At 48.3% G+C, this 25,069-nt stretch overlaps 1 protein-coding gene across 2 annotated transcripts in view; it reads left to right on the plus strand.

The window, feature by feature from the left end:
• The window catches only part of Adamts14 (ADAM metallopeptidase with thrombospondin type 1 motif 14), a 71,853-nt gene that overhangs the window by 12,036 nt on the left and 34,748 nt on the right, over nucleotides 1-25,069 (plus strand). For both annotated transcript variants that reach the window (XM_074079074.1, XM_074079075.1), the window contains exons 3-4: nucleotides 11,750-11,906; nucleotides 15,601-15,791. In XM_074079074.1, the coding sequence (XP_073935175.1) occupies nucleotides 11,750-11,906; nucleotides 15,601-15,791 (348 nt within the window). The remainder of the gene's footprint in view (nucleotides 1-11,749; nucleotides 11,907-15,600; nucleotides 15,792-25,069) is intronic.

Genomic DNA, 25,069 nt, shown 5'->3' on the forward strand with positions numbered 1-25,069 from the left:
CCTGGATCAGTTGGTTGCTATCTCAGCTGTGAGATGCAGACTGCAGGGCCTCCATGCAGGGAGCTACTCCTCAGCTCAGGGCCTGGCAGCCACACTGCATTCTGGCACTTGAGGGCTGTTTCCTGTCTCCTCGTCCTGAAGCCTCAGCTGCTGCCAGGACTCAGGGCCAAGCAGGGGGCCAGGCAGAGCTCCCAGCCCGAGCATGGTGGGCTGTAGTGGTGATGAAGGAGTGGAGCCACGTGGCTCCTGGGCACTGGGGAATGGAAACTGGGGGTGGCTGTGGGCCTGGCAAGGTCTGTCCTCGCTCTGGCCGGGCTCGAGGGCTGGATTTGAAGCTGCAGGAGAGCCTCTGATCACCTGCAGGTGTGAACTCTGCCTCCCCTCCCCTGCATCTGCTTCAGAACCCCTTCTCTGGGGGGCGGGGGTGTAAGTAGAAATCAAAAGTGACCACTCCTCCTTTAAGATCGTGTACCAAGCTTTTGGCCACAGGAGCCACTTAGTTTTAGTTGGTGCTAGAGGACGGTTAATTATTGACTCCATCATTGTCATCTTCATCATCATCAAAAATATTTGTATGCAGTTACTATTAATTATTGTCTTCACTCTCTGCTCTACGGACATCCCACTTGGGTGGCCGTGACATCATTGGCTTGCCATTGACTGCCAGCAAATCACAGCCACTCATCTGCTTCTATATCTAAAATTTCAGGGACAATTTTATTTTATTTTATTTTATTATTATTATTATTTTTAAAAATATTTTCCCCATTTTATTTTATTTTATTTATTTATTTCTTATTCATATGTGCATACAATGTTTGGGTCATTGCTCCCCCCTTCCCCCACCCCCTCCTTTCCCCCCCGCCCCCCACCCTCTCGATACCCGGCAGAAATTATTTGCCCTTATCTCTAATTTTGTTGTAGAGAGAGTATAAGCAATAATAGGAAGGAACAAGGGTTTTTGCTGGTTGAGATAAGGATAGCTATACAGGGAGCTGACTCACATTACTTTCCTGTGCATGTGTGTTACCTTCTAGGTTAATTCTTCTTGAACTGAGGGGCAATTTTAGTAAATTGTTTTTCACTCATAGAGGAACTGTGGGCAGGCAGTTCAGTCTTGAGGCAGCACCGAGGCACAGACTATATGTGATCTCCTGGTCATGCTCAGCCAAGAAGATGCTCACAATGCAAGAGACGTGCAGATTGGCCTGTCTGGATGCCACCCTTTTCAGGGCACGCATGTAGGAGGCACTCGTGTCCTCTCTTTCTTGCCCCTTTCCTGCATTATGACAAACTCCTTCTGGTTGAAACCTGCCCCCTTCCTCCCAACGCTGCTCTTTCCCTGTTTGTGAAAAGAAACACAGGTAATCACTCAGACATTCCTTTTAGCGCCATTCTGTGCATTGGAAACCTCTAGAGTTTAGGCGCGTGGCTTTCAGCTCTGGCTGCACATCGGAGCTGCTGAGGCAGCTTTGAGGATATAATGATGCCTGAGCCCACCCTCTGAGATCTGTTTTATGGATCTGGGGTGTGGCCCAGGCAATAGTAATCTGCAAATTCTCTGGGCGATTGTAATGAGTACCACAGCCATAGCTTTCTAGAAAGTCTACCATGTTTGACAGAGAAGCTGGGGTCAGGTCATGGGGGATCAGGAGGGCCAGACCAAGGAAGGAAGGAGACAGGAGAACACACCCTACCAGGCCAGCTCCAGGACAGGCATTCTTCAGCCCTTATTACATTCCATTCTCCCACTCTTTGCGGAAACTGAGGCTTGGGGAGGGCCTGTGTCACCCTCCAAGCTGGGAAGGGCCTAGCTGGGATGGAACCCTAGTGTGCTGTTCCATAGTGCAGCCTGAACAAACTTGAAGGAAAGTTGCATGATTAAAAAGGAGGGTTACATTGTGTTGGTGCTACAGTTTGGATCTGGAGTGTTCCCCAATAGCTTTTGTGTTAAAGGCATTTTTGTGTCACCAGCCTGTGGTGCTATTGGGAGGTGGTGGAACCTTTAGGAGGTGGGGCCTCTCGAAGAAAGTTATGTCATTGGTGGCATGGTCTTGAAGGAGTATTGGGACCATGGTCCCTCTTTTCTTTCTCTCTTTGTCTCTCAGCTGCCATGAGGTGAGCAGTTTTGCTTCACCACACGCTCTCTATGGTGTACTGTGCCACACAGGTCCTGAAACAATGGAGCCAAGTGACCATGGAATGCACTTTTGAAACCATGAGCCCAAATAAACCTTTCCTCCCGTTAAGTTGATTATCTCAGGTATTTTGTCCCAGCAACTGAAACCTGACTAACACAGTTAGCTTCCTTTTTTGAACTAATATAGGGGAGGGGAGTTGTATAATTATTGCCTGCTCACTTAGTAGGCGGCTGTTCTGTGCAGAACAGGCCTTGCCTTTTCAGATAAGGAAATCATAGAGATGTTAGAAAATACCTAAAAGTTTAAAGAGAAGGAAACTGAATATGATGACAGCTGGATACATTTCTTTTTTTTTTTTTTTTTTTTTTGATCTTGCATATTTATTTATTTGTTTCATTTGATCTTCCTTCCATACAGGAAATACAATCTTTGAGGCCAGGTTTATTGGCCACCTTGTTTATTTTTTTTTTTTTTTCATTTTTCTTTTATTATTCATATGTGCATACAAGGCTTGGTTCATTTCTCCCCCCTGCCCCCACCCCCTCCCTTACCACCCACTCCACCCCCTCCCGCTCCCCCCCTCAATACCCAGCAGAAACTATTTTGCCCTTATCTCTAATTTTGTTGTAGAGAGAGTATAAGCAATAATAGGAAGGAACAAGGGGTTTTGCTGGTTGAGATAAGGATAGCTATACAGGGCATTGACTCACATTGATTTCCTGTGCGTGGGTGTTACCTTCTAGGTTAATTCTTTTTGATCTAACCTTTTCTCTAGTTCCTGGTCCCCTTTTCCTATTGGCCTCAGTTGCTTTAAGGTATCTGCTTTAGTTTCTCTGCATTAAGGGCAACGAATGCTAGCTAGTTTTTTAGGTGTCTTACCTATCCTCACCCCTCCCTTGTGTGCTCTCGCTTTTATCATGTGCTCATAGTCCAATCCCATTGTTGTGTTTGCCCTTGATCTAATGTCCACATATGAGGGAGAACATACGATTTTTGGTCTTTTGAGCCAGGCTAACCTCACTCAGAATGATGTTCTCCAATTCCATCCATTTACCAGCGAATGATAACATTTCGTTCTTCTTCATGGCTGCATAGAATTCCATTGTGTATAGATAACCACATTTTCTTAATCCATTCGTCAGTGGTGGGGCATCTTGGCTGTTTCCATAACTTGGCTATTGTGAATAGTGCTGCAATAAACATGGATGTGCAAGTGCCTCTGGAGTAACAGTCTTTTGGGTATATCAGCTGGATACATTTCTGACCCACCTTCTGTTTGTGCATATTCTTTTCACCTTTAAAATCACCCTTTCCTAGTCTCCTTGTCTTGGACTTTGCTGCTCACACTGGAATCTTTTTCAGGATGTCCTCCTGTTTATAGGCAGAGGATCTTAGCAGGTCAAAGCCAGGCCATGAGAGCCAGGAGTTAGGGACAAACCCTCTGACATTCTGGCTCCAGAATGTTGCTTCCAGCTCTGAGCCACTGCTGCTTTCCGGGGCCTCTAGGGCTCCCAGGCATAGTTTGAATGATGACAACAACAGTAATAGCAGCAAATGCAAATACTTGCATGGCCTTCATTGCATGGTCAGGGCCATCCTGGCTGTAAGTGTAATGCTTTCTCAGCCTCTCTGCAAGATAGGTGCTGCTATGATCCAGAAGCACCTACGTGTGACATGCTATGTAACTTGCCCAAGATTACATGAATGAGAGTGGTGCCAGGATTTGAACCCAGGGACTCTCTGGCTCTAGGGTCTGCCTTTACCCACCTACCCATTATATGTCTTCTCCTCTGAGAACGATTCTTACTGCAAATAGGCTGTGCCCAGAAAGACCTTTCACCCAGCAGCTGCCATTGCCTGCAGAGGTCACAACCCTGGGAACTGAGGCAGAGGGGTCATCCCAGCTAACCACCTCCAGCTGGTAGAGTCTCTGACCATGGGAGTTCTCATGCTACTGATTTGGGGCATTGGCATAGCATCGCATTCCAGCAGAGAGCAAGTCTGGCTATTTCGGCCCCATCCTCCAAGCGTTCCTTGCTCCTGCCTATCCCTAAGGCTGTAACTGTCAGAGTCAGTTTACAGACTTTCCTTGGCTTGGGCGGAGGCCTTGGCTGCCCCAGTTTTCAGCAGAGCTCCTGTGGTCAGGGCTTCGCATGGGGTTCAAGTTACACAGAACCTCAGGGCCTGCCGGCTTTCATCTGAGCCATGCTGACTCACGCTGCCTGGGCAGCAGGCAGTCTGCATGCCACACGTGTGGCTCCTTGTATGACTCTCATCTCCCTGAATGTGCATCACCTTTTTTATTAATAGCTTTATGAAGATGTAGTTCACATGCCATGTAATTCACCAGTTTAAAGGGCACAATTCAATAGGTCTTTGTTATACTCACAGATACGCACAGCCACCTCCACAGCGGATGTTAGATTTTCATCACCTCGTAAAGAAATGTATACCTTTTAGCTATCATCTCCTAATCCCTACTGACCGCAGCCCATGCAACCACTAATTGACTTTCCCTATTCTGGACATTTCATATAAATGTGTTCATGCAACATGTGGTCTTTCGATCTGGCTTCCTTCACTTGGTAGAGTGTTTTCTGGGTTCCTCCATTTGCAGCATGTTATCAGTACTTCATTTCTTTTCACGGTTAGATAATAGTTCATTGCATGGATCTGCCACGTTTTGTTTATCCATTCTTCTGTGGTGAACATTTGGTGGTTTCCATAAGTAATACTTACAAACATCCCTGATCAAGTTTTTGTTTGGATATATGTTTTCATTTCTCTTGGGCGGACACCTAGGGGAGGAGTTTCTGGATCGTGTGGTAACTGTTTAATTGAGGAATTGCCAGACTGTTTTTCAAATGACTGCACCATTTTCCATTTTCCATCAGCAATGTAAGAGCGTTCCAATTTCTCTGCATGCTTGTCAACACTTATTATTATCTGACTTTGATTCTAGCCATCCTAGTGGGTGTGAAGTATCACTTCATTGTGGTTTTGATTTACATTTCCCTGGTGACTACTGATCCCAAACATCATTTCATGTGTTTATTGGTCATTAGCATACATTACTTGAAGAAAGCCTATTCATGTCCTTAGCTCGCTTTCTTTTTTTTTTTTTTGCAGTACTGGGGCTTGAACTTAAGACCTTCACCTTGAGTCACTCTTCCAGCTCTTTTTGTTATGGGTATTTTTGAGATAAGGTCTCGTAAACTATTTTCCTGGGTTGGCTTCAAAACTGCAATCCTCCTAATCTCTGCCTTCTGAGTAGCCAGGATTACAGGCATGAGCCACAGGCGCCCAGCCTTAGCTCATTTTTAAATTGAGTGATTTATCTATTAATTAACAAGTTGAAAGAGTGTATATATATATATATATATACATATATATATGTATATATATATGTATATATATATATATATATATATATATATATACACACCCCCACCCCAGATACATGAGAGCAGAGGCTGATCTTTTATGTGTTTTTGCACTTCCTTTCCACTCCCATCATGCTTAGCATGCAGTCAATGCTTCATATAGACAGGAGGACTTGAGGGAGGAAAGGTATAGGCCACCATGAAAAGTCCTGGAAGGACCCCTGTCCCAGGTGGTGCTGCCCTCGCTTGTCATGACCCAGAGGCAATGGCCTAGGATGACCCATCAGAGGGTCTGAACCGTGCAGGTTACCTGGGGACTGCAGTCAACTGAACTGATTTTGCCAGACCCAGCAGGGGTTGAAGAACTTGATCCCCGGTCTACCTCTCTTGTTGATTTTGGCTTGAGCACCTGGGAAAAAAGTGCCATTTGTAGATATGGGTGAGATGAACCCAGAACTCTGCTGTAAAGCTTGAGGTACCCAGAAGAGATCCAGGTCTCTATCTAGGGGCTATTGGATAAACATGTAAGGAATTCTGGTAGGAGCCAGGACCACATATGTGATCTGGGATCTGCAAACATGAGGTCTTTCAAGTCAGGGTTGGGGAAATGTCCAGGAGAGCGTGTGGTTAACAGGAGACCAGGACAAAGACAAGATCACCAGCTTTGGCCACATGGTGGTTACAGTTGAGCAGCTTCTAGGAAGTAGTGTCTGGAGAAGGTCATTGGGGTGGGCAGAAGGAAGCCATGCGGCATAGAGACAGTATAGTAGACAACCTTTTCTGCTGTTGAGGCAAGCAGAAGACCCGAGCAACAGCTGAACAGGGATGGGAGGAAGGAGCGCCAAGGATAGGAGATACTCAGGTGCACTTGATTGTTGATAGTGATGATCTAGCAGAGATGAGAGCATGGTGATGCTGGCAAGAGGACTACTAGTCACAGAAGCTGAGTCCTGGAGGAGGTGAGAGAGAGATGACTTGAGCACAGGTTGGAGGGGTAACATCCAGTTGCAGGAAAGGAGAGAAGGGCTCAGCTGCAGTAGGTAAATGGAGCATTGAAGGATGAGGCTGGGGGCGGTGGGTAGTGTTGGGAGTCGGGCCATTTGAGAGGCCTGTGCTAGGGAAGGGCAACGGTGCCCCCCATTAGCATCATGGACATATGAGATGTGTAGTCACTGGTTTCAGTGAGCAGTGGGCACCTGTGTGGGTCATTTTCATCAATGTGCACCTGTGCAGGGAGTGGGCAGTTGGGGCAGATGGAAGCAGAGGCACTTCTCTGGGAGAGCAGTATTGGAAGAAGGGTGACGGAGTTGTGGGCTTTTGCAAGAGAATTAAAGTGCATGTAGACCAAGAGGTCCAAGGTGGTGAGAAGGGAAGTTAGGACTGGGGTGGTGAGGTAAGCAGGGGGTTACACCTTACAGGTCTTGATGAAGTTGAACAAAAGCCAAGTGTTGGGCAGACAGGATGGTGGTGGGAGGGAACAGAGACCGTGGTCAGAGTCTCAGAAGACTTAGCAGGTTATAGTAGCCATGTGGTCTAGGGAGAGAGCATGGTGGCAGTGGCTGGAGATAACACAGCAGATATGAGGTGCCAAGTTAGAGGGCATCCTGCTACCCCTTCAGAAATGTGGCAGAATCCGTTTCTGACTCTCACCCAGCCTCCAGTTGCTGGGTTTTCTTTTGTTTCCTATGATGGGACACTTTCAAGCTAAATTTTCTGGAAGCCTAGAGCCTGAGACAGTGCAGCTGGCCAAGGGGTGCCCATGGCACCAGAACCTTTGTGGTGAAATTTCCAGGATAAGTTCAGACCCAGGAATTACTTCTTGGGAAGTGGTGGAATGGTTGGCTGGGAGGTGGCTCCTTTGCTTCTTCTCCTCTGGGGAGGCTCCAGATCAGCTGGCCATGCAAGGAGAAGGAAGAGGAGACCTGGTTCCCCTCACAGTTGGTTCCATGGAGCAGCCATCTGGAAATGGGCTTTCTGTCTGGGCGTTCGGTAAATGCTGGGGAGTTCATTGGGGCAGCAAGGGGATCCAAGCTCCCCCCTTCTCAGAGGGCCTGCAACTGTCCTGTCCGAGTCCACTTGTATCTGTCTAGACTGGAGGCTGGATCCTTGCTCACTGTCTGCACCTGCTAGAGCAGATAGCACCCTGCTCATAGCTAAGCTTGGGATTCTGATCTGACAGCATGATTCCCATGAATCTCTCTGGAGATTCATTTGTTGGCTCAATGTACCTTTGCCTCCCAATCTACATCCATGTCCATGCAATTTAAAAATAAGCACATTTAAGGGCTGGAGGAGTAGCCTAGCAAGTGTGAGGCTCTGAGTTCAAGCCCTAGTACTGCCAAACAAAATAAGCACATTTATACACACTCATGCATACATGTGTATAAATTTCAAAATAATTTGTCTGCAGTTTTTTTTTTTTATTTTGTGACCTCAGCCTAATAGTAGGCAGCTACTAGTGACTAATAACACTTATTCAACTAGGGCTCACAGCAAGACATAAGGTAAGTTCTAAGTCGGCTTTCACAAACCCAGTTGCCATGTGACCCTGGCTTCTTCAGGTGCCCTGGAATTTCATCCTGGTCTTGGGGGCTTCCCCTGAGGGGAACCTAGATGGAAAAACAAGGCCTGAGGATGAAGATACAGAAGAAGCTGTTGTCTTTGCCACTGAAATGATGTCACCAGTCACATCGGAAAATTCTAACAGTCCTCCCCTCACCCTCAATCAGCCACATGCCTCCCAGGAAGGGCACCTCAGAAGCAGCCACATTAAAAGGAGCTTAAAAGCAAGGCTGGGGTGGCCAGGCCTGCCTGTTGGAAAGTTTCCATCTGGGGAGATTGGCTAAGGCCCATGTGGAATGTGGCTCCATTGGACATAATCAGTGATTCTTTGTTTTGTTTTTATTGCATGAAGAACCTTTCTAGTATATATTTCCTTCTTATGTACTGTTTGTGAAAGAATAAGGTATGGGTGGAAATATGGCTGACATTTATTTTCCAGTCTACCAGAATTTATTTTTCCTCTTTTCCTTGATGTCTTATCCAGAAATTTGATTTGATTTTAGTACTTTAAAATTAGCCACCACTTTTCAGAAATATAAACATCTCATAAATTGAGAGACGGGAGTAATTTAGTGAGGAGGCAGGGAGCCAGAAGTTTCTGTTTGCCAGTCTGTCTGCCCTGCGTGGTGCCTGGTTTCCTGGCCAGGGCAGAGATTCAAGGAAACTTGGGCAAAACCTCTCATCGTGCAAAGAGGGAGACCAAGGTCCTTGGGGAAGGGACTGCGCCCATCCTGCCTGGGTAGGTCACACCTTGGAGAGCTTGACAAATGTTAGTAATAGTTGGAGCCAGGCTTGCCTTCTCATCCTCTCTCCAGGAGGAGGATCTCTGAGTCCCAGGAGGAGCCCAGACCTGGACAGGGCACAGACATCCTGTACAAAAGTGACAGGGACAATCTGGGGAGGTTCTGCCCTTGATTCCTGGAGGCTGATGGGACCCACAGTCACAAAGAAAGGTGGAAATTCACTTCTCAGATCACTGAATTCAGCTCCCTTGTCCTGAACAGTTAACTGAGGTGGGGACAGGTCTTTAACCCCCAGCTTTAGCAAAACCGGAGGGCAGGGAGGCTGGCCAGACCGACCTATGGAGTCCACTGTAGTGAAGAATTGAGGGTGTAATGAGGATGGCTCATAGGGGTTGAGAATCCTTTTAGGTTGAGGGGTGGGAGGTCAGCTAGGGAAGGGGAGGGATCCATCGAGTCTCTGTTCTCACACTCATGGTGAAGGTGGGCTGGCTTCCATGGGAGGGTTTTGCCCAGAGGTGGGAAGTGAGCATTCTTGTTCTGCAAGGTCAGACCAGAACAAAGGTTCAGGGGTTGGCAGATAGGAGTAGGAAAGGACTTTATTTCCTTGCTCCCAGTGCCCCCAATGGCAGATGCAGGCCCAGAGAGGATTGGAGGTAATATGGTATAGAGGTTAAGAGCCACACAGAACCAGACTCCTGTTTCACTGCTGGCACTCATTGGGTGACTTTGGGCAAGTTCCTTAGCCTTTCAGAATCTCTATTTACTTATCCATGAAATGGGTCTAATATTAGAGACTGTATCCATAGGGCTATGATGATGAAGCACTGTAAAATAATATGTGTAAACACAAGTGACAGGTACTATTATTGATAATAACAATGACAGTAAGAATGTTTGTAAAGGTAAGATGTAGGGATATGTGTTTCAGCTCAGTAAAATGTTAGGAGCTTCCCTACACAGACTTTGCTGCATTACGAGGAAGGGCACTCTGTCGCTGGGAGCATGTAAGCAAAAGTTAGACGTGCATGTCGGCCATGATTGTATTTTTATGTTTTTATTTCCAAGGCCAACACCCGATTTTTTCTTTTTTTTTATTATCCATTTATTCACAATGCGTACATTGTTTGGGTCATTTCTCCCACCTGCCCCCCGCCCCACCCTCTCCCCTCCTCCCTGATTTTTTCTTTTAAGGGACGGTCTCCCTTTTGGTTAGTGGCACGGTGGACTTGTTCTGCAAGCTTGGGGGTTTATATAGCTTGTCGGAGAGAATGCAGCCGGTGCTGTGGCACTGGGGCATTTGGATCTCTCGTTCCTGGTCCCTGCCATGGCCAATACATTTCCTTTTGGTCCAGGGGGTTCAGGTTGAATTTCTGGCCCTTAAATCCAGGAGCCCGATGCATACCTATCCTCAGGACCACTTCTGGATGCCTGGTCACACCAGCCATAGCACTGGCCAGGACATTCTGTCATCCTTGGCATCTCCAGGTAATGAGAAACTGGTAGCCAAAGGTCAGCCTTACTTACCTGTTTCCCCCTGCCCAGAGTACATAGCAGGTGCAGGGCCAGAGAGCTCTGAACCAAGGAATATGTGCTCAGCATAAGACTTGACATTGACATTTTAATACACATGCCAGGACTTCTGCAGACCATTGAGTATCACCTGATAAAATGGTTCCTGGGAAAGCTGCAAACACATTACAATAACGCCACCATTTTTCCCTGGAGCATTTCTTGGCCTCCTGATTGGATCTGTGATGAGCAACAGAAGGCAGGCATCTTGGTTTTGATCCAAAGTGGTGTTTTCTGTTCCATCAACAAATATGAAAGGACAAAAAAAGGCCCCCCTGTTGCTGGGTTAGAGGTTCACTGGTCTTGGAGGGGGACCAGGCTGAGCTGGGGAAATGGGTGGAGTCGAATTACACAAAGTGACTGCTTTAAAAAAGGAGTTGAAATGGAGAAAATCCAATCAACTTATAAAAAATTTCCTTCATTCACTGCTTTGTGTTCACAGCTGTGCTCCCAGAGCCTGGTGTATAGCAGGTACTCAATAGATACTTGTTGAATGAGTGAACAAATTCAACAAATATTTATTTATTAAATATTGCCTGCTATTTTCCACACACTGTGGTAGGTGGACTGGTTTACTACTTTATAGAGATGACGTGGGCGCACGTGTGTATATGCATATGCAGGCACACATAGAATAACACTCATCTATTTGTATGTTTTATTGGACCCTTTGATTATTGCCTTCATTGGTGGCTAATAACACATTTGCTGGCCAAGGTCATATTTTTATGTTTTGATTTCCAAGGCCAACAACCTGATATTTTTTAAGGGAAAATTTTGATGTAGGCAAAACATGAGATTGAAAGCAGAGCGTGCTCTCCTGGGGCGCCGTCCTGTCTGGGTTCTCCTGGGAGCCTTAGCGGGCCCCAGGAGCCCACTAGGCACTGTACGTGCAGTGCTTAGGTCTGAGATAACAGCACTCTATAGGGGAGCAGAGCCATGCCTGCCTTTGCTGTCCGCTGGTAGGAAGAGCGGAATGAACATGCATTGGAATTCAGGGTGTGTACACAGCCTGTAGTGGTAGCTTGTGTGCCTCCCCCCTTTTCTTCAAATGAAATGCTCCTGGAATTCCATGAGTGCACAGCACAGTAAATATGGGTCTGCTGTGCTTGAAATGGGGAGCCCCCCTCCCCTCGCTCAGCCTCCCGACCACCTCCCTCCCCTTCCCTGCCACAGCACTTCCTGGAATCCCAGGACTCCCAAGTATGAAACTCCAGCCCCTGGAGGAAGAGCGTGCATGTGTATGTACGGTCACACACGTTTGCATTCACAGATACGCGCCTGTCGTGTGCTATGCATTCACTCCTCCTTTCTCTCTTCCCCTCTTCCTCCTGCTCCTGTGTTCCCACAGGCGGGCCTCATCCGCACAGACAAAACTGACTACTTCATTGAGCCTCTGGAGCGAGGGCAGCAGGAGAAGGAGGCCAGTGGGAGGACACATGTGGTGTATCGCCAGGAAGCCATCCAGCAGGAATGGGCAGAGCCTCACGAGGACCTTCACAATGAAGGTAAATTGTGGGCAGGGGCCCACAACTTTGTTCACATTTCTGTGATAACTTCTGGCCTTAAGCTCTCAGTGCCTGACCCCAGTGTTCTCATCTGTAAAATAGGACCAGGCCACACAGAGCTGCTGTACAGCAGAGAAGCCAAAATGGATTTAAGGGGCTCCTATAACTGGCTGGAGGCACAGCCAGCTAGAAGGACATTGATGTCCTGGACAGTGGTCCTCTGGGCTCCAGCAATTTTGGGAGGCTCGGAATTGCTTCTGAAGGTCGTTTCTGAGCTGAGGCAGAAGGTGGAGTGGCTGTAGTTGGTTCTTCTCCCTGACAATTAACTCCACGCTGTGGGACCCACCGTGCGGAGGTTCTTCAGGCCATTGTGAATAGCTGCTTGGTATGGGGTCAGCTTTGTGTCCAGCAGGCCATCTTTAAATCCTGCTTCTGCCTCTGTCTCTGTCTGTTCTGTGACCCCCAGGCAAGTTCCTTAACATCTCTGAGCCTCATTTTCCTAAACAGTGATGAGGGGATGAGCAGAGGCTACCTGCTAAGGCTACTGTGTCTTGGTGAAGCTTATATAAATTCCCAGCAAGAAGCAAGACATTGAGCAGGTGCTTGAGAACCGTCTCATGGTGGTAACTGACTACTGGCATGTTAGAGCGGGAGCTCCCTGAAGACAGGGAGCCCTGCATCTGGTGGCACTTAGGATTATGGATGAACAAATGAGACAGGGCAAGTGACAGGTACTGGCCCTGGGCCAGCTTCATAGTTGGACTTAGCTTTGTCATGAGGCCCCTTTGGCAAAGAGACAATGACGATGGCTAGGTGGAATCTGGTTCTGAGTGGCCACACCCTCTACCAGAGCCCTGAAGGGCTGGGCCTTGCCTGAAAGAATGTCTGGAAGCTGGTTGTCCCCCACACCCCACACAGTGCCTTCCTTGGAGCCCCAGTAGCTCCTCAAGTGTCACTCACAGAGGAGTCAAGAAGGGGGCTGCTGGCCTGGGGTGGAAGTGCGGGGATGAGCAGAGAGCCACACCAAGCACTGGTGTGGCTTCAGGAGCTGGCTGGTGGTGGGCACTGCTCCCTCCACATGGCTGGGAAGAGCGGTGTCTTACTTGGGCTTCATTGTGTTTGAGGCCCATTCTGCATCAAAAAGACCATCCACCTCTCTTTTGGGGAGAGGTCTTGAGGAAGTCTGGCTCCCTGGCCTTGAGCCACACCTATGGCAGCTGGGAAGCTGAGTGCTCAGGGTTGGAGTCCGGTCCAGGAAACGCGAATGATCTTCTGTGCCTCAGGCTGTCTACCTGAAGCTCCTGTGTGCTAGCCAGTGGGTCCCAGCCAGCCATCTATGGTCCCTTCTTGAAAAGTCACCAGGCAATAGAAGATTTTTTTGATCCAGCTGTGGGCAGAGCATAGACACAGCAAACCCACACCCCACACACTCTCTCACACACTCATCCTTGGGCCTCAAGGAAGAGTTAAGCAATTCTGTTCTCAAGGGCTTGCTGACAAGTACAGTCCATGCAAGTGGAGTCCAGAGGTTGGACTCCCTTGGTTGGGCCTCCTGATATGAGCTGCCTTGTGCCAGGCCCTCCCCTCAGGGACTCTCCTGAGCCCTGCCTCAGCCTCAAGCTGTCCTCTGAACACCCCCAGTACCTAAAGCTGCCCTCTCCTTCAACCCAGGCCTTCTCTTGGTAAGGTAACCTTCTTCCCACCCCCACATGCCTCTTGAGGAGGGAACTGGATTTGAGCAGCGCTCATGCTCCTGTGGCCAGAGCTCTGGCACTCAGCCTGGGACTGGACTGCAGCCCCTTAGGGCAGCCCCTCCCTCCCAGGCAAAGGGCTACTGCTTTTTTTTTTTTTTTAAATCAAGATAAAGTTCACCATTTTAACCATTTTAAAGTTCACAGTTTGGTGGGTTTTTGTTATACTCCCAATGTTATTCAACCATGACTGCTATCCAATTCCAAAACATTTCCACCCCCTCCCCCATAAAGCTCTCCATACCCACTAGCAGTCACTTCCGTTTCTTCCTCCCCACCTCCCTGGCAACTGTTCATCAGCTTCCTATCACTACTGATTTCCCAAACAGGGTTTTTCCTGTGAATGGAATCACATAGCACGAGGCCTTTTGTGCCTGGTTTCTTTTTCTCAGAATGTTTTCAGGGTTCATCACATTATGACGTGCTTTATACTTCACTCATTTTTACAACAAAGTACTAGTCCACTGTGTGAGTTTACCACCTTTTTGATTTTGGTAGTACTGAGGTTTGAACTTGGGGCCTTGCATTCGCTAGGCAGTTTTACCACTTGCGCCATGGCCCCAACCCTGTTTGCGTTAGTTAGTCTTCGGGTGTAGTCTCATGTTTTTAACCAAGGACTGGCCTCACACCTTGATCCTCCTATCTATGCCTTCTGCACACCTGGGATGACAGGCATGCATCACCACACCCAGCTTTTATTAATTGCGATGGGGGAGAGGGTCTCTCTAACGTTTTACCTTAATGGCCTCAAACCACAATTCTCCCCATCTCCTTCTGAGTAGCTGGGATTACAGATATGAGCACTGCACCTGGCCTGAATACATCACCTTCTATCTGTCCATTATCTGTCCATGCACATTTGGGTTGTTCCAACTTTTGGGCTATTGGGATAATAATGCTGTTAATATTCATGTGCAAGTTCAATGTGAACATATGCTTTTCCATTCTGGGCATGGATCTAGAAGTGGAATGCATGGGTTATAGGGTGACTTGAGGTTCAAAGTTTTGGGGGACTGCCAACTGTTTTTTCAACCATTTTCCATTCACTTTGGACTCCTTGGGTGAGCTCCTCTAAGCCTCCAGGGCTGGCTACCCCTGCTGTGCCTGGGAGGGCTACCTGCTCCTGGCCTGAAGGATGAGGGACATATAGAAGAGAATGTGACTGGGCATCCCCAGCACACATGGCTACTGTCAGTTCTCCTTCCCCTCAGTTCCCCTTGTTTGCTGAGTGGGAAATCTGAGTGAATCCTGATAGTCATGGAGGAGGGGGAGATCCAGATGTAGTCTGGACTCTTGTTATTTATTAACTTGCTTTGTGACCTAGGGTGAGTCAGGTAACCTCTCTGAATCTCCCTTTGGCAGTCCTGGCAGGGAGGGCTCCAGGGGTCAAGTTTAGCCTTCTACTTGCAACTCTTCAACTTCTGGGTGCTGTTCACATGTTGGGGTGACTTATTCTACCCACTTCATGCAGAGAGCCTGAACCTCTTTCCCAGCCCTCCCTCTTCCACCAGTGATTCATTTGAGCTGCTGAACTCACTGTAGGACTCAGATGCCTGACCTGCCAGGTGCTCTCACACTGACAATGTTTTGGATTTCAGAGCATTTCTGATTGTGGATGTTTGAATTGGATGCTCAACTGGCAAAATCTATGCAAATAATCCAAAATCTGAAAAACTCTGGTCCCAAGTGTTGTTATCATCTGATTTTTTTATCTGTCACCTCAACTAGGCTGTGGACCCAAGGGCAGGCAGCCACCTGTGTCACGCACCCTGTGGTCATCCATCTAAGTGTGGGCCCCTCCTGCATCCACTTACTGGGACACGTAGTAGCATTCTTACATCCTCAGCCCGGGTGCATTCTTGAATAGCAGTAAATAAACAAGTGTTCTCAGAAATCAATGCCACAAGTAATGCAGCCTCCCTCCCTTCCCATCCTGCTTCCAGCCTTTGGCCTGGGTGACCTTCCCAACCTGCTGGACCTGGTGGGGGAACAGCTTGTTGACACAGAGCGGAAGCGGCGACACGCCAAGCCTGGCAGCTACAGTATCGAGGTGCTGCTGGCGGTGGACGACTCGGTGGTTCGCTTCCATGGCAAGGAGCATGTGCAGAACTACGTCCTCACCCTCATGAACATCGTGAGTGTCCCTGTGCTCTGGGGTGGGGCGGCCACCAGGCCTGGTGCTTCCCAGGGAGGATGTGAGGGAGTCACCACTTGCTTTTGTTCAGCATGGGAGCCCTCAGCAGTGAGTGCCATGGTATCACAGGCCCAGGCTGGCCTGTCGTCTGTGGGTTCTGGGCTTGGTCACATTCCAAGCCTGCCTTGGGCATTGCCTGGGACATCATTTGCCTTAGGGTTGAGGGACTTTCTTGAGATTTGTCCCCTGGAAACACACTCAGTCTGGGGAGCTGTCCATCTGCAGGGGAGGTCCCAGAATCCTGCCAGGGGCTGTGAGTGCTTTTCAGGGACCAGGCAGGCAAGGACAAGGACCAAGGGCAGATGTTGAGACTCTGGTAGAAGCCAGACCCTGTCCAAAGTGTGCAGCTGCTGCTCAGTGTGGCCGGTGGCCGTCCTCCACAGATGTAGATTCTTGTCACAAACAGACCAATGTTTCAAGAAAAGTCAAAAATGCAGCTTTTTTTTCTTAAACTGTTATGGACAATTCAAATCCAGATATCTAAGTGAAAATTTCCAGTTTTTAAATGCTGAAATAAAGGACTGTGCCTGCATTTGGCCTGGGGATCCAGGGATACCTTCTGAGCTAAGGGGCAGAGACAAGGGAGAGCAAGAAGGAGAAAAGGACGAGAGGGGAGGTGTGGACCCTACTGTAGTTGTTCCTCTCCATCTCAGCCTCTTGTATAGCTGGAACCACAGGCGGGCACCACCACACCAACTATTGGTTGAGATGAGATCTTATGAACTTTTTGCCCAGGCTGGCCTGGAACTGTGATCCTCCTGATCTCAGTCTCCAAAGTATTAGGATTATAAGCTTGAGCCATCAGCACCTGGCTACAAATAGGTTTTAGGCCAGTCAAATGGGTTCTTAGGAGGACAAAAGAAGATGAAGAGGTTTGTGGTGACATTTGCTGAAGCAGGATGGAGGGGTCTGTCTTCTGTATTGGTGGAAGTCCCCCGAAAGGATTTCTGGTGGCCTCATTTCCTAGAAATTACTGCTGTTAGTCAGCACGGATGTTTGAGAAGGCTCTTTTCTGAATCTGTTGAATTTTAAATGTCTTCACTTAAAAATAATCTTCCTATCAACTCTGTGGCCCATGCAGTCCAGGAACAGCCCCTCAAGCAACCTCAGGAGATGCCTGTGTGTGTCCTGGAAGGCCTTCAACCCTGTTTGGGTTTCTGACATTGCTGCTTGCGGTGAGACCTTATATGTGTGGGTTTTGGGCCACTGTGCCCTTGGCAAGGCCCCCACAAGCCAGTTAGCTGGCCAGGTCTAGTTCCCCTAAAGGGTCAACCCAAGTGGCAGGGATGGAGAAGCTGCTCTCTAGAACTAGAAGTGAAGCTGCCTGGGAGATGTAGGGCTGATGGGGAGGGTAGACAGGAAACTAGTCCCCACCGAGATCTGGGGGTGTCCTTTGGAGATGGGAAGAGGTTTTTTTGTTGTGGTGGGTTTTTTTTTGTTGTTTGTTTGTTTGCTTGCTTTTGTTTTTCAAACAGGGTCTCCCTGTGTAGCCCAAGCAGGCCTTAAACTTGTGATCCTCCTGTCTCAGCCTCCCAAATACGGGAATTACAGGTGTGCACCATGATGCCTAGCTAGGAAATGGTCTTTTGATGGGTCATATAAAGAGATAATTCCTTCCCACAGGCCGAAGTGTAGTTTTGAGTTAGCCACACTGAAGTGTGATAAATTCAGAGGGTCTGGTAAACCTCTCAGATCTAGGGCTGTGAGAGTCCACCTGGGAGGAGGTGTATGGGGCAGGGTAAAAAGTTCTTTCTCAGTCCTCCAAGGTTCAAGGTGTGAGGGCCAGCCATCCACCTTTCCTCCTTCCTAGGGACCTTCCCCATGTCCCCAAAACTTCACTGCTGGAGAAAGGTAAGCCCATGACCCATTCCAGCTCTCTTGGTCCAATTACCATATTCTGACTTTTGACCCTTTACTTCTAACCTACAACTTACAGCCTTTGCTAGGGAGCAATGTCAGCCTCCCCAAAGACCATGCCATGAGGGCCTGCCTTGGAGACTGCTGTTTGAATAGTCTGGGTTCTGCCTTCCTTCTCCTTACTACCTACCAGAGGCCTGGGGAGGAGGAGAGCTATAGTCTTCTCAGAGCTTCTGGAAGGCTGTAGGCTGGCTGGCTTGCCCATTGCTGACTTGCCCTGTGAATGGGGAGGCCCATGGGCCAGAGGTGTTCGTGAAGGCCTAACTCCTCTGTGGAGAGGCTCACAGCACTGGGATCAGCTGCAACTTTAGGGACTGTCACCTTGCATGCCTGTCACTGCCCTTGAGGTAAGTGGCTGACATGGGGCTTTGGCTTCCCGGGCACAGAAGCCAGCCAGCCAGATGGTGAGCGGATGGGGCAGCAGACAGCCTTGCCTGCTCAGGATACCCACAGATCATCCTGCCAGTGTGGAGACTTTCATTTGCTTGACGCACAGGTTTCCCTGGGGACTTTCTGGAACCAGTGAAAAGGGTGTCCCTTTGCTCTTGTCCTGAAGTGCCCGCCTGCCTGTGACCATGTCTGATCCTGATTTCCAGGGCCAGGGCTGGCCTGTCAGGTCCAGAGAGGAGATCTTGTTGCCAGGATGGATGGTCCCATTGTGCTAATGCAGGGAGAAGAGACAGAAGCCATTAGGAAAATATTCACTATTGTGTGATGAGGCCCGTGGCACTGCAGTGGTAGGGGCAGCTGTGAGAGCATCAGTGCTATCCTGTCTTCACACTAACTTGGGAATGTGCTAAAAATATTCAGAGCTCCAAATGACAACCATAGACCTCCTCCTCATCTTTCCCTCATCTGTCCATAGGCCATGGAAGCACTTGTCTTTATCTGTGCCTAGTTTACCCTTTTTACTGAGTCACTTTCCTTAAGATATATATATCTTAAGATTTCTTCGAAATTCAGAACTAGAGAGCCGTTTGAGCCCTTTGAAGCATAAGGGGAAGTTGTTTTCAGCATTTAGTGAGTGCCTCTGTTATCACAGACAGAATCCATTTCTAGAAACTTTGGTCTGGCTGCAGAAACATGCCTCAGTTCCCTGAAACAATCAAGGACTCACTGAGGATGCTGAAGGGCTTAGGGAAGGTGACCAATCTGCAGACAGGACATGAGTGGAAGGCTTTGTAGATGAGGTTAGAGGCAGGGAAGGCAGCCTTAGGGAAGAGGGAAATGGGAGGAGGTGAGGAGCAGGCAGACAAGTGTGGTGGTAGCAGGAGGCAGTGTGGCACACTGTGGAGAGTCAGAAGGAGGATGCAGACCCCGTTGTGCAGGGGCAGGTGCCAGAGGCTGCAGAGAGCTCTTGGTGTCTAGCTGTGGCAGGAAAATCCATGAGACAGCGTAGACTCTGACATGAAGAGGCAGGAGGAATGGTTCAAGATGGTGGCAACCCCAAGTTGATGGGGGAGGAGAGGATGGGCCAGAGCCTAGCTGAGGCTGTGATGGGTGAGTGGAAAGGCCCAGAAGAGAGGCATTTGCCTTATGTCCACTGTAGAGCTGAGCACTTTTCAGATGGCTCATTGAATCCTCACCCTGCAGCCTCATGTGCTTATATCCCTGTTACCTCCGAGACTTGGAGGAGCTAAGTGACTTTCTCAGAATCTACACAGCTCCTAAGTAGCAGAGCCAGGCCTCAAACACAGATCTGTCTGTTTCAGAATTTATACTTCCTCCCCCTCCACTATTGCTGTTTCAGAGTGTGAAGGCAAGCAGCTCTTTAGAGGGGAGAAGGAAGACCTCAGCTTCCAGCTGGGAGGTTAGAAGAACTCTGGAAGAGTGTCTGCCTGATGTGGGTCTCCCTAGGGAGTCATCTTCTGAAGCTTCCCTGCCCCCCACCCTGGCATGTTCCTGCTCTTGGCTGTAGAGGACTGCCTTGGATATAGGGATGTGGGGATCCAACTGGGACCTGGAGTTGGAGCAGAGGTTGCAGGGAGAGGAGACAAAGGCCCTTTCATGATTCTTCATCTAGCCAGTCTGCTGCCAGAAGCTTCCAGTCTCTTCTTTCTCTGGAACCCCTCTTGCCAGCCCACGTGTTTGGATGATAGGCCCCTGGCTACTTGTCTGCCCACCTTGCCTTAACTGGCTGACAATACAAAGGTTGCCTGGAAGACATTAGCTGGTGTCTCTGCCAACTTTGTGTTGTCCCAGCTCCATCTGCTTCAGAGCTCTTTCTCATTACAGGCCACTTGGATGCCTGCTTGGAAGAGCCTGGTACCTCTTCTAGACCCAGGATGTTATGGTACAGATGGCTGTCAAACCAGGGCCTTGCTGGCTTCAGCCTGAGAGGTTAGCGTTCTGTTGGCTCATGACCTGAGTTAAATATTCATCCTAAAGGTTGGTTTGGAGCCCCCAAAACTGCTTTTGTAGCCAGTGTCTCACGCCTGTAATCCTAGCTACTCAGGGGGCAAAGATCAGAAGGATTGCAGTTCAAAGGCAGTCTGGACAAATAGTTCGTGAGACCCTATCTCAAAAATACAAAAAAGGGCTGGGGGAGTGGCTCAGGTTGTAGAGCCTAGCAAGCATGTGGCCCTGAGTTCAACCCTTAGGACCACCATGCTCTGCCACACCTTTGCCTTTCCACAGTAGATGGTCCTGCAAAACAGCTCTCGACAATGGAAGGATGGGAAGGATTCAAGTCCTCTTCCTCCCACTCCCTTCTTTTATCTCTCCCCCGAAACTTTCCCCTGCTTTTGCTAAGGACAAAACCTCATTCACTTTAATATATATAAATTTTTTTGTGGTGCTGGGGGTTGAACCCAGGATCTGATCACTTGACCACTGAACTATACCCTCCAGCCCAAAGCAGTGATTGTCCATTGATGACATTGGTGATGTCTGGAGGTATATATGGTGGAACAGTCCCCTGACTGAGGGTTACAATGCCAGATTGTATGTGGTGCAGGTGAGAAGCCCTGCTCTCAGCTGTTAGCTTCAGGTGCTGCACATAGGTATTTACATATTCCAAGCAAGATCCTGGGCAGGGAACCATGCTTCCACAAAAGGAAGGAAGACGCTGTCCTTCCTGTTAAGAGAGACGTGATAGTAATGAGTGCCCCTCACAGGGGAAGAGAGCATTCCAGGCCTCAGAATGCTTTCTTACACAGCGTCCTGCTGGACATACTAGAGGGGAGACTCCTAAAGTCTTATTTCTGGAATGACCTAATGGGCTCCCAAAGTGGAAAGTAGTTTTAAACTAAGATTCAAGTGATGGAGCACAGACTTTGTACCAGGCTGTGCTTCAAGTGCTTCACATCTGCCTTCACCTTCCATCCTCCTGCTGCTACAAGGTGTATTTCCTGCACACTGCAGATGAGCCCAGTGGGCTCCAAGAGGTGAGCTCACGCGGCAGCAGGAAGGGCAGAGCTTGGGTCTTCCCAGGCCTCTGTTTACACACAGGTAGGCCAACCTGGGACATAAAGGCTGCTGCATTTTGCAAATAAGTCATAGGGGATCAATGCTGAGCATTGTGGACTTGTGAAAGGAACTCTGTTGGATTGGGTGGGTCTGTCCTTTTGCCCCATGCACAAACAGCCTGGGTGTGGAGTGGGCTGAGTAGCTTGATCCCTGGGGAACAACCCAGGCCAGCCCATAGACTCTAGGGAGCCCTGGAGACACCATGCCCTTTTGAGGTGTGTTGCTTAACAGGCAGCTGACACTGCCCACATAAGCCCTTTGAAATACAGGGCTATAGTCATGAACTTGGGCTAGGAGTCCTGTGGTAACAGGAAATAAGTCAGCACAATCAGCACCCTCCTTCTACTGCCCTGAGTGCAGCATCAGCCTCTAAGTCCTCACTGATGACTGTGGGGACAAGGTCTGCTGATATGGCACATGAGGGAACATGGTCCCCTGGCCAGTCAGGACTATGTTCCAACTCAGAGGAAACCAGGCCCAAGCCTGGCTACTCTGTGCATCAGCCCAAGCTTCAGGGAGGGCAGGATCTCAAGTCACTGGCAGCAATGGATTGGTGATGTTTATCCACACCACACATGCATGCAAACATGCAGACATGTAATATTTGTGTTCATGCACGTACATGTCTTGTCATCCACATGGGAAAATACACATGTGTTTGTATAGATCCATGAACTGGTATATACCATGCCAAATCAGATGTGCACACACAGACAAGCTCACCCATGTGTGAGCATGTACTTAACATATGTCATCAAACCTAAGACCTATCAATTGTCAGATGCCCCATTATTTCGTGTACTTAAGAAAAAAGTGCTACCAACTAAACTCTGATGTAATAATTATTGTCAGTTAGCATTTTTGTATTTTATCAGAACTTAGATTTTTCTTGCATGTTACTCTTGTACATAGACAGGAGGTTATGAGAAATTAAGGGGTTTCCATACCTTCTCCACTTTTGAGTCTCACGCTTCCAAGATGCTTTCAATATAGTCGGCAGAGCATGTGCTTCTCTGCACAGCACAGCATTGCTGGTGTGCCACCAGGAGCAAGGCAGGATGTGTGAGGGCCCCACTGTGATCTCTGCTTTTCTGTTTGAGCCACACACTCTGGCTATGCAACACCTAGCACCGGTGCCATCTTGGTCTACTGGAACATGCCAATGGGACCACCAGGACTTGTTTTCCTTCCTCAGATATTCCATTGCTTGAAAGGACCAGGGACTGTGCTGTGTAGTGTGTGCCAACATGGCACTGTACCTCTGTGCTCTTCCTCCCCAAACCCATATATCTATCAAGAATAACCAAGAGGTTCCTGCTTACTCAGGCAGTGAGTGCAACACCATGATTGCCACCTGGGTGGCAGTGATTATAAACATGAGGAAAGAAGAGCACCTGAAATGAGATGCCAGGCAGTGGGTGTCCAGGTACCTTGGATGTCATACTCAGCATGTGCAGAGTGGAGGGCTTGGTCTAAGGGCCTGAGATGCTACGTTGCTGTCATCCTTCTAGGCTTGAGTCAGGCAGGAGGGGTCATTATGGACAACCCCCTGTTTTGAAGCAATGCTGCCCATTCTGTCCAGGTTCAGAATCAGTAAGGGACCAGAGAAGTCATGTGAATGGGTCAGGACCTTGGGGACCTATGATTGCTGTCCTTAGGCAACCTTCTTCATGACTTTAGGCCTCTTTTCTCATCATGAAAATATAGGTAAAGTATCAATTTCCTCAGAGTCCCTGTCTGGAAAAATGAACAACTCTAGAAGTCGGGCATAGGTTGTACAGGATGAGCCTGGAGCATCTTGTAAGACCAGAAAGTGACAAAGCGTGCAAAATATAGATAGACAAACAGTCCCCAAACCATGGAGTGTGTTAAAGGGTCAAAGGAGACAACTGAAGGAGCTCCCAATGGCCAGAGCTGGAACAATTTGAACAAAATAACTAACTTAGCATTGAATTATAATCCAAAGTATAAACAAATATCCATGAGCCCATATTGCCAGGTAAATGGGTAGGGAAGATGAGGGAGGTGCAGAGAAAGTACAAATAACTTATGAAGATACTTTACTCTTAGGGAGGTAGAATTTAACTTCCTACTCCTTAAATGTAGTCCGTGCAGTGACTTTTTTTTTTCCCTAAAAAATTCAGCATGAAAAGAGAGTAACTTTACAGGAAAGAAACCGGACTCTCTGTCACAGCCAGGTGGTCAAGGTCAACATCAATGGAGATAAGTCATCTGATATCACCTTGACATGATGTGGTAAGAATGGCACCTTACCTGTGTGGTCATCCCCCTTCAAACTCATAACCCCAGTCTAACCACAAAATAGACAAAGCTGGGCACAGTGTTACACACCTGTGCACCCAGCATTCAGGTAGCAGAGGTAGGAGAATCTTGAATTCAAGACCAGCCTTGACTATATCGTGAGACATAGAAAAAGAAAAAGAAAAAACATAGATCATACCCAAATTGAAGAAGAGTCCAAAAAAAAAAAAAAAAAAAACTTGACCAGTACTCCATGAAACCATTGAGGCCACCAAAACCCAGGAAGGTCTGAGAAACTGTCACAGAGGAGAATCAGACAGGAACAGCCAAAGGAGATGTGGTGATGCAGTGCACTGTCCTGCCCTGGTTGGGATCTTGGAGCACCAGGACAATAGGGGGAAATTAGGGACTTTGGTTAGTAATCATATAAAAGTATTGGGTCACTAGCTGTGACAAATGTGCCATAGTGATAGAAGATATTGACCTAGGGGAAACTGGGTGCAGGGTGCATGGGACATCTGCACCACCCGGGCACCTTTCCTGCAAATCTCAAGTTATTTTAAAATTAAAAGTTTGTTACAGGTTGAGCATCCCTTTTCTGAAAAGCTTGGGACCAGAAGTGTTCTGGATTTTTGGATATTCGCACATACATAATTGGCTATCTTGAGGATGGGATTCAAGTCTAAACACGAAATTCATTTATATTCATATTCATCTTGGACTTGTAGCCTGAAGGTGATTTTATCAATATTTTTAGTGTGCCTGCGTTTTGACTGTAATCTCTCACGTGAGTCCAGGTGTGGAATTTTCCACTTGTGGTGTTATGCTCAAAAAGTTTTGAAGTAGGAGCATTTCAGATTTCAGATTATCAGAACAGGGATTCTCCATCTGTAATTAAAAGGAAAAGAGGGTGCGTACCACCATCTGGGAGGCTGCTGGGAGGAGACAGTGAGGGGACTGTCCCCCTTCATGGGCAGTTCCAACCCTAATGGCAATTAGTGTCATCCTTCTGTGTGAGCACAGGTGGACTGGATACTGCAGGGCCTTGTTTATCAGTGCTGTCCCTGCCCTCTCCCTGACCTACCAGAACCTGGCTGCCAAGCAGGAGGTACACAGTCTGCTAAGGCTGTTTTGGAAGAGTGGACCCCTGGAGAAAGGGAACTTGGCATTGCTGGTGATGATTCCCTCACCCCTATTCTGCCAGCGAGAAGTCAGTCTTGGTTTGGCACGGAAGGGAAGGCTTCCAAATGACCTTCCATGGGCTCCCTGGGGGTCTAGGTGGTCCCCTCCAGCCACAAGCTGTTGCCTAGGCATTCCTGTCTTAGGCACCAAGCCTGACCCTCCCAGGAAAACTGATGCTGAATCCCCAAACCAGGGGAGCTTGGCCACCTGGCCCCAGAGGGGCCTGGCTATGCAGGATTATGGAGGTGGTGGAGGGGTTCTTTCAACTGCTGCTTGCTTAGCTGAGTTGCTGTTGACTGGATACCCACCTCCACCCACATTTGGAACCAAGGAACCCTTTTTGTGATCCAAAAGTCAAGGGCGTGGTTGACACAGGAGAGTGGAACAGG

Source organism: Castor canadensis, chromosome 7 (genome assembly GCF_047511655.1).
Source record: "Castor canadensis chromosome 7, mCasCan1.hap1v2, whole genome shotgun sequence".
Lineage (NCBI taxonomy): Eukaryota > Metazoa > Chordata > Mammalia > Rodentia > Castoridae > Castor > Castor canadensis.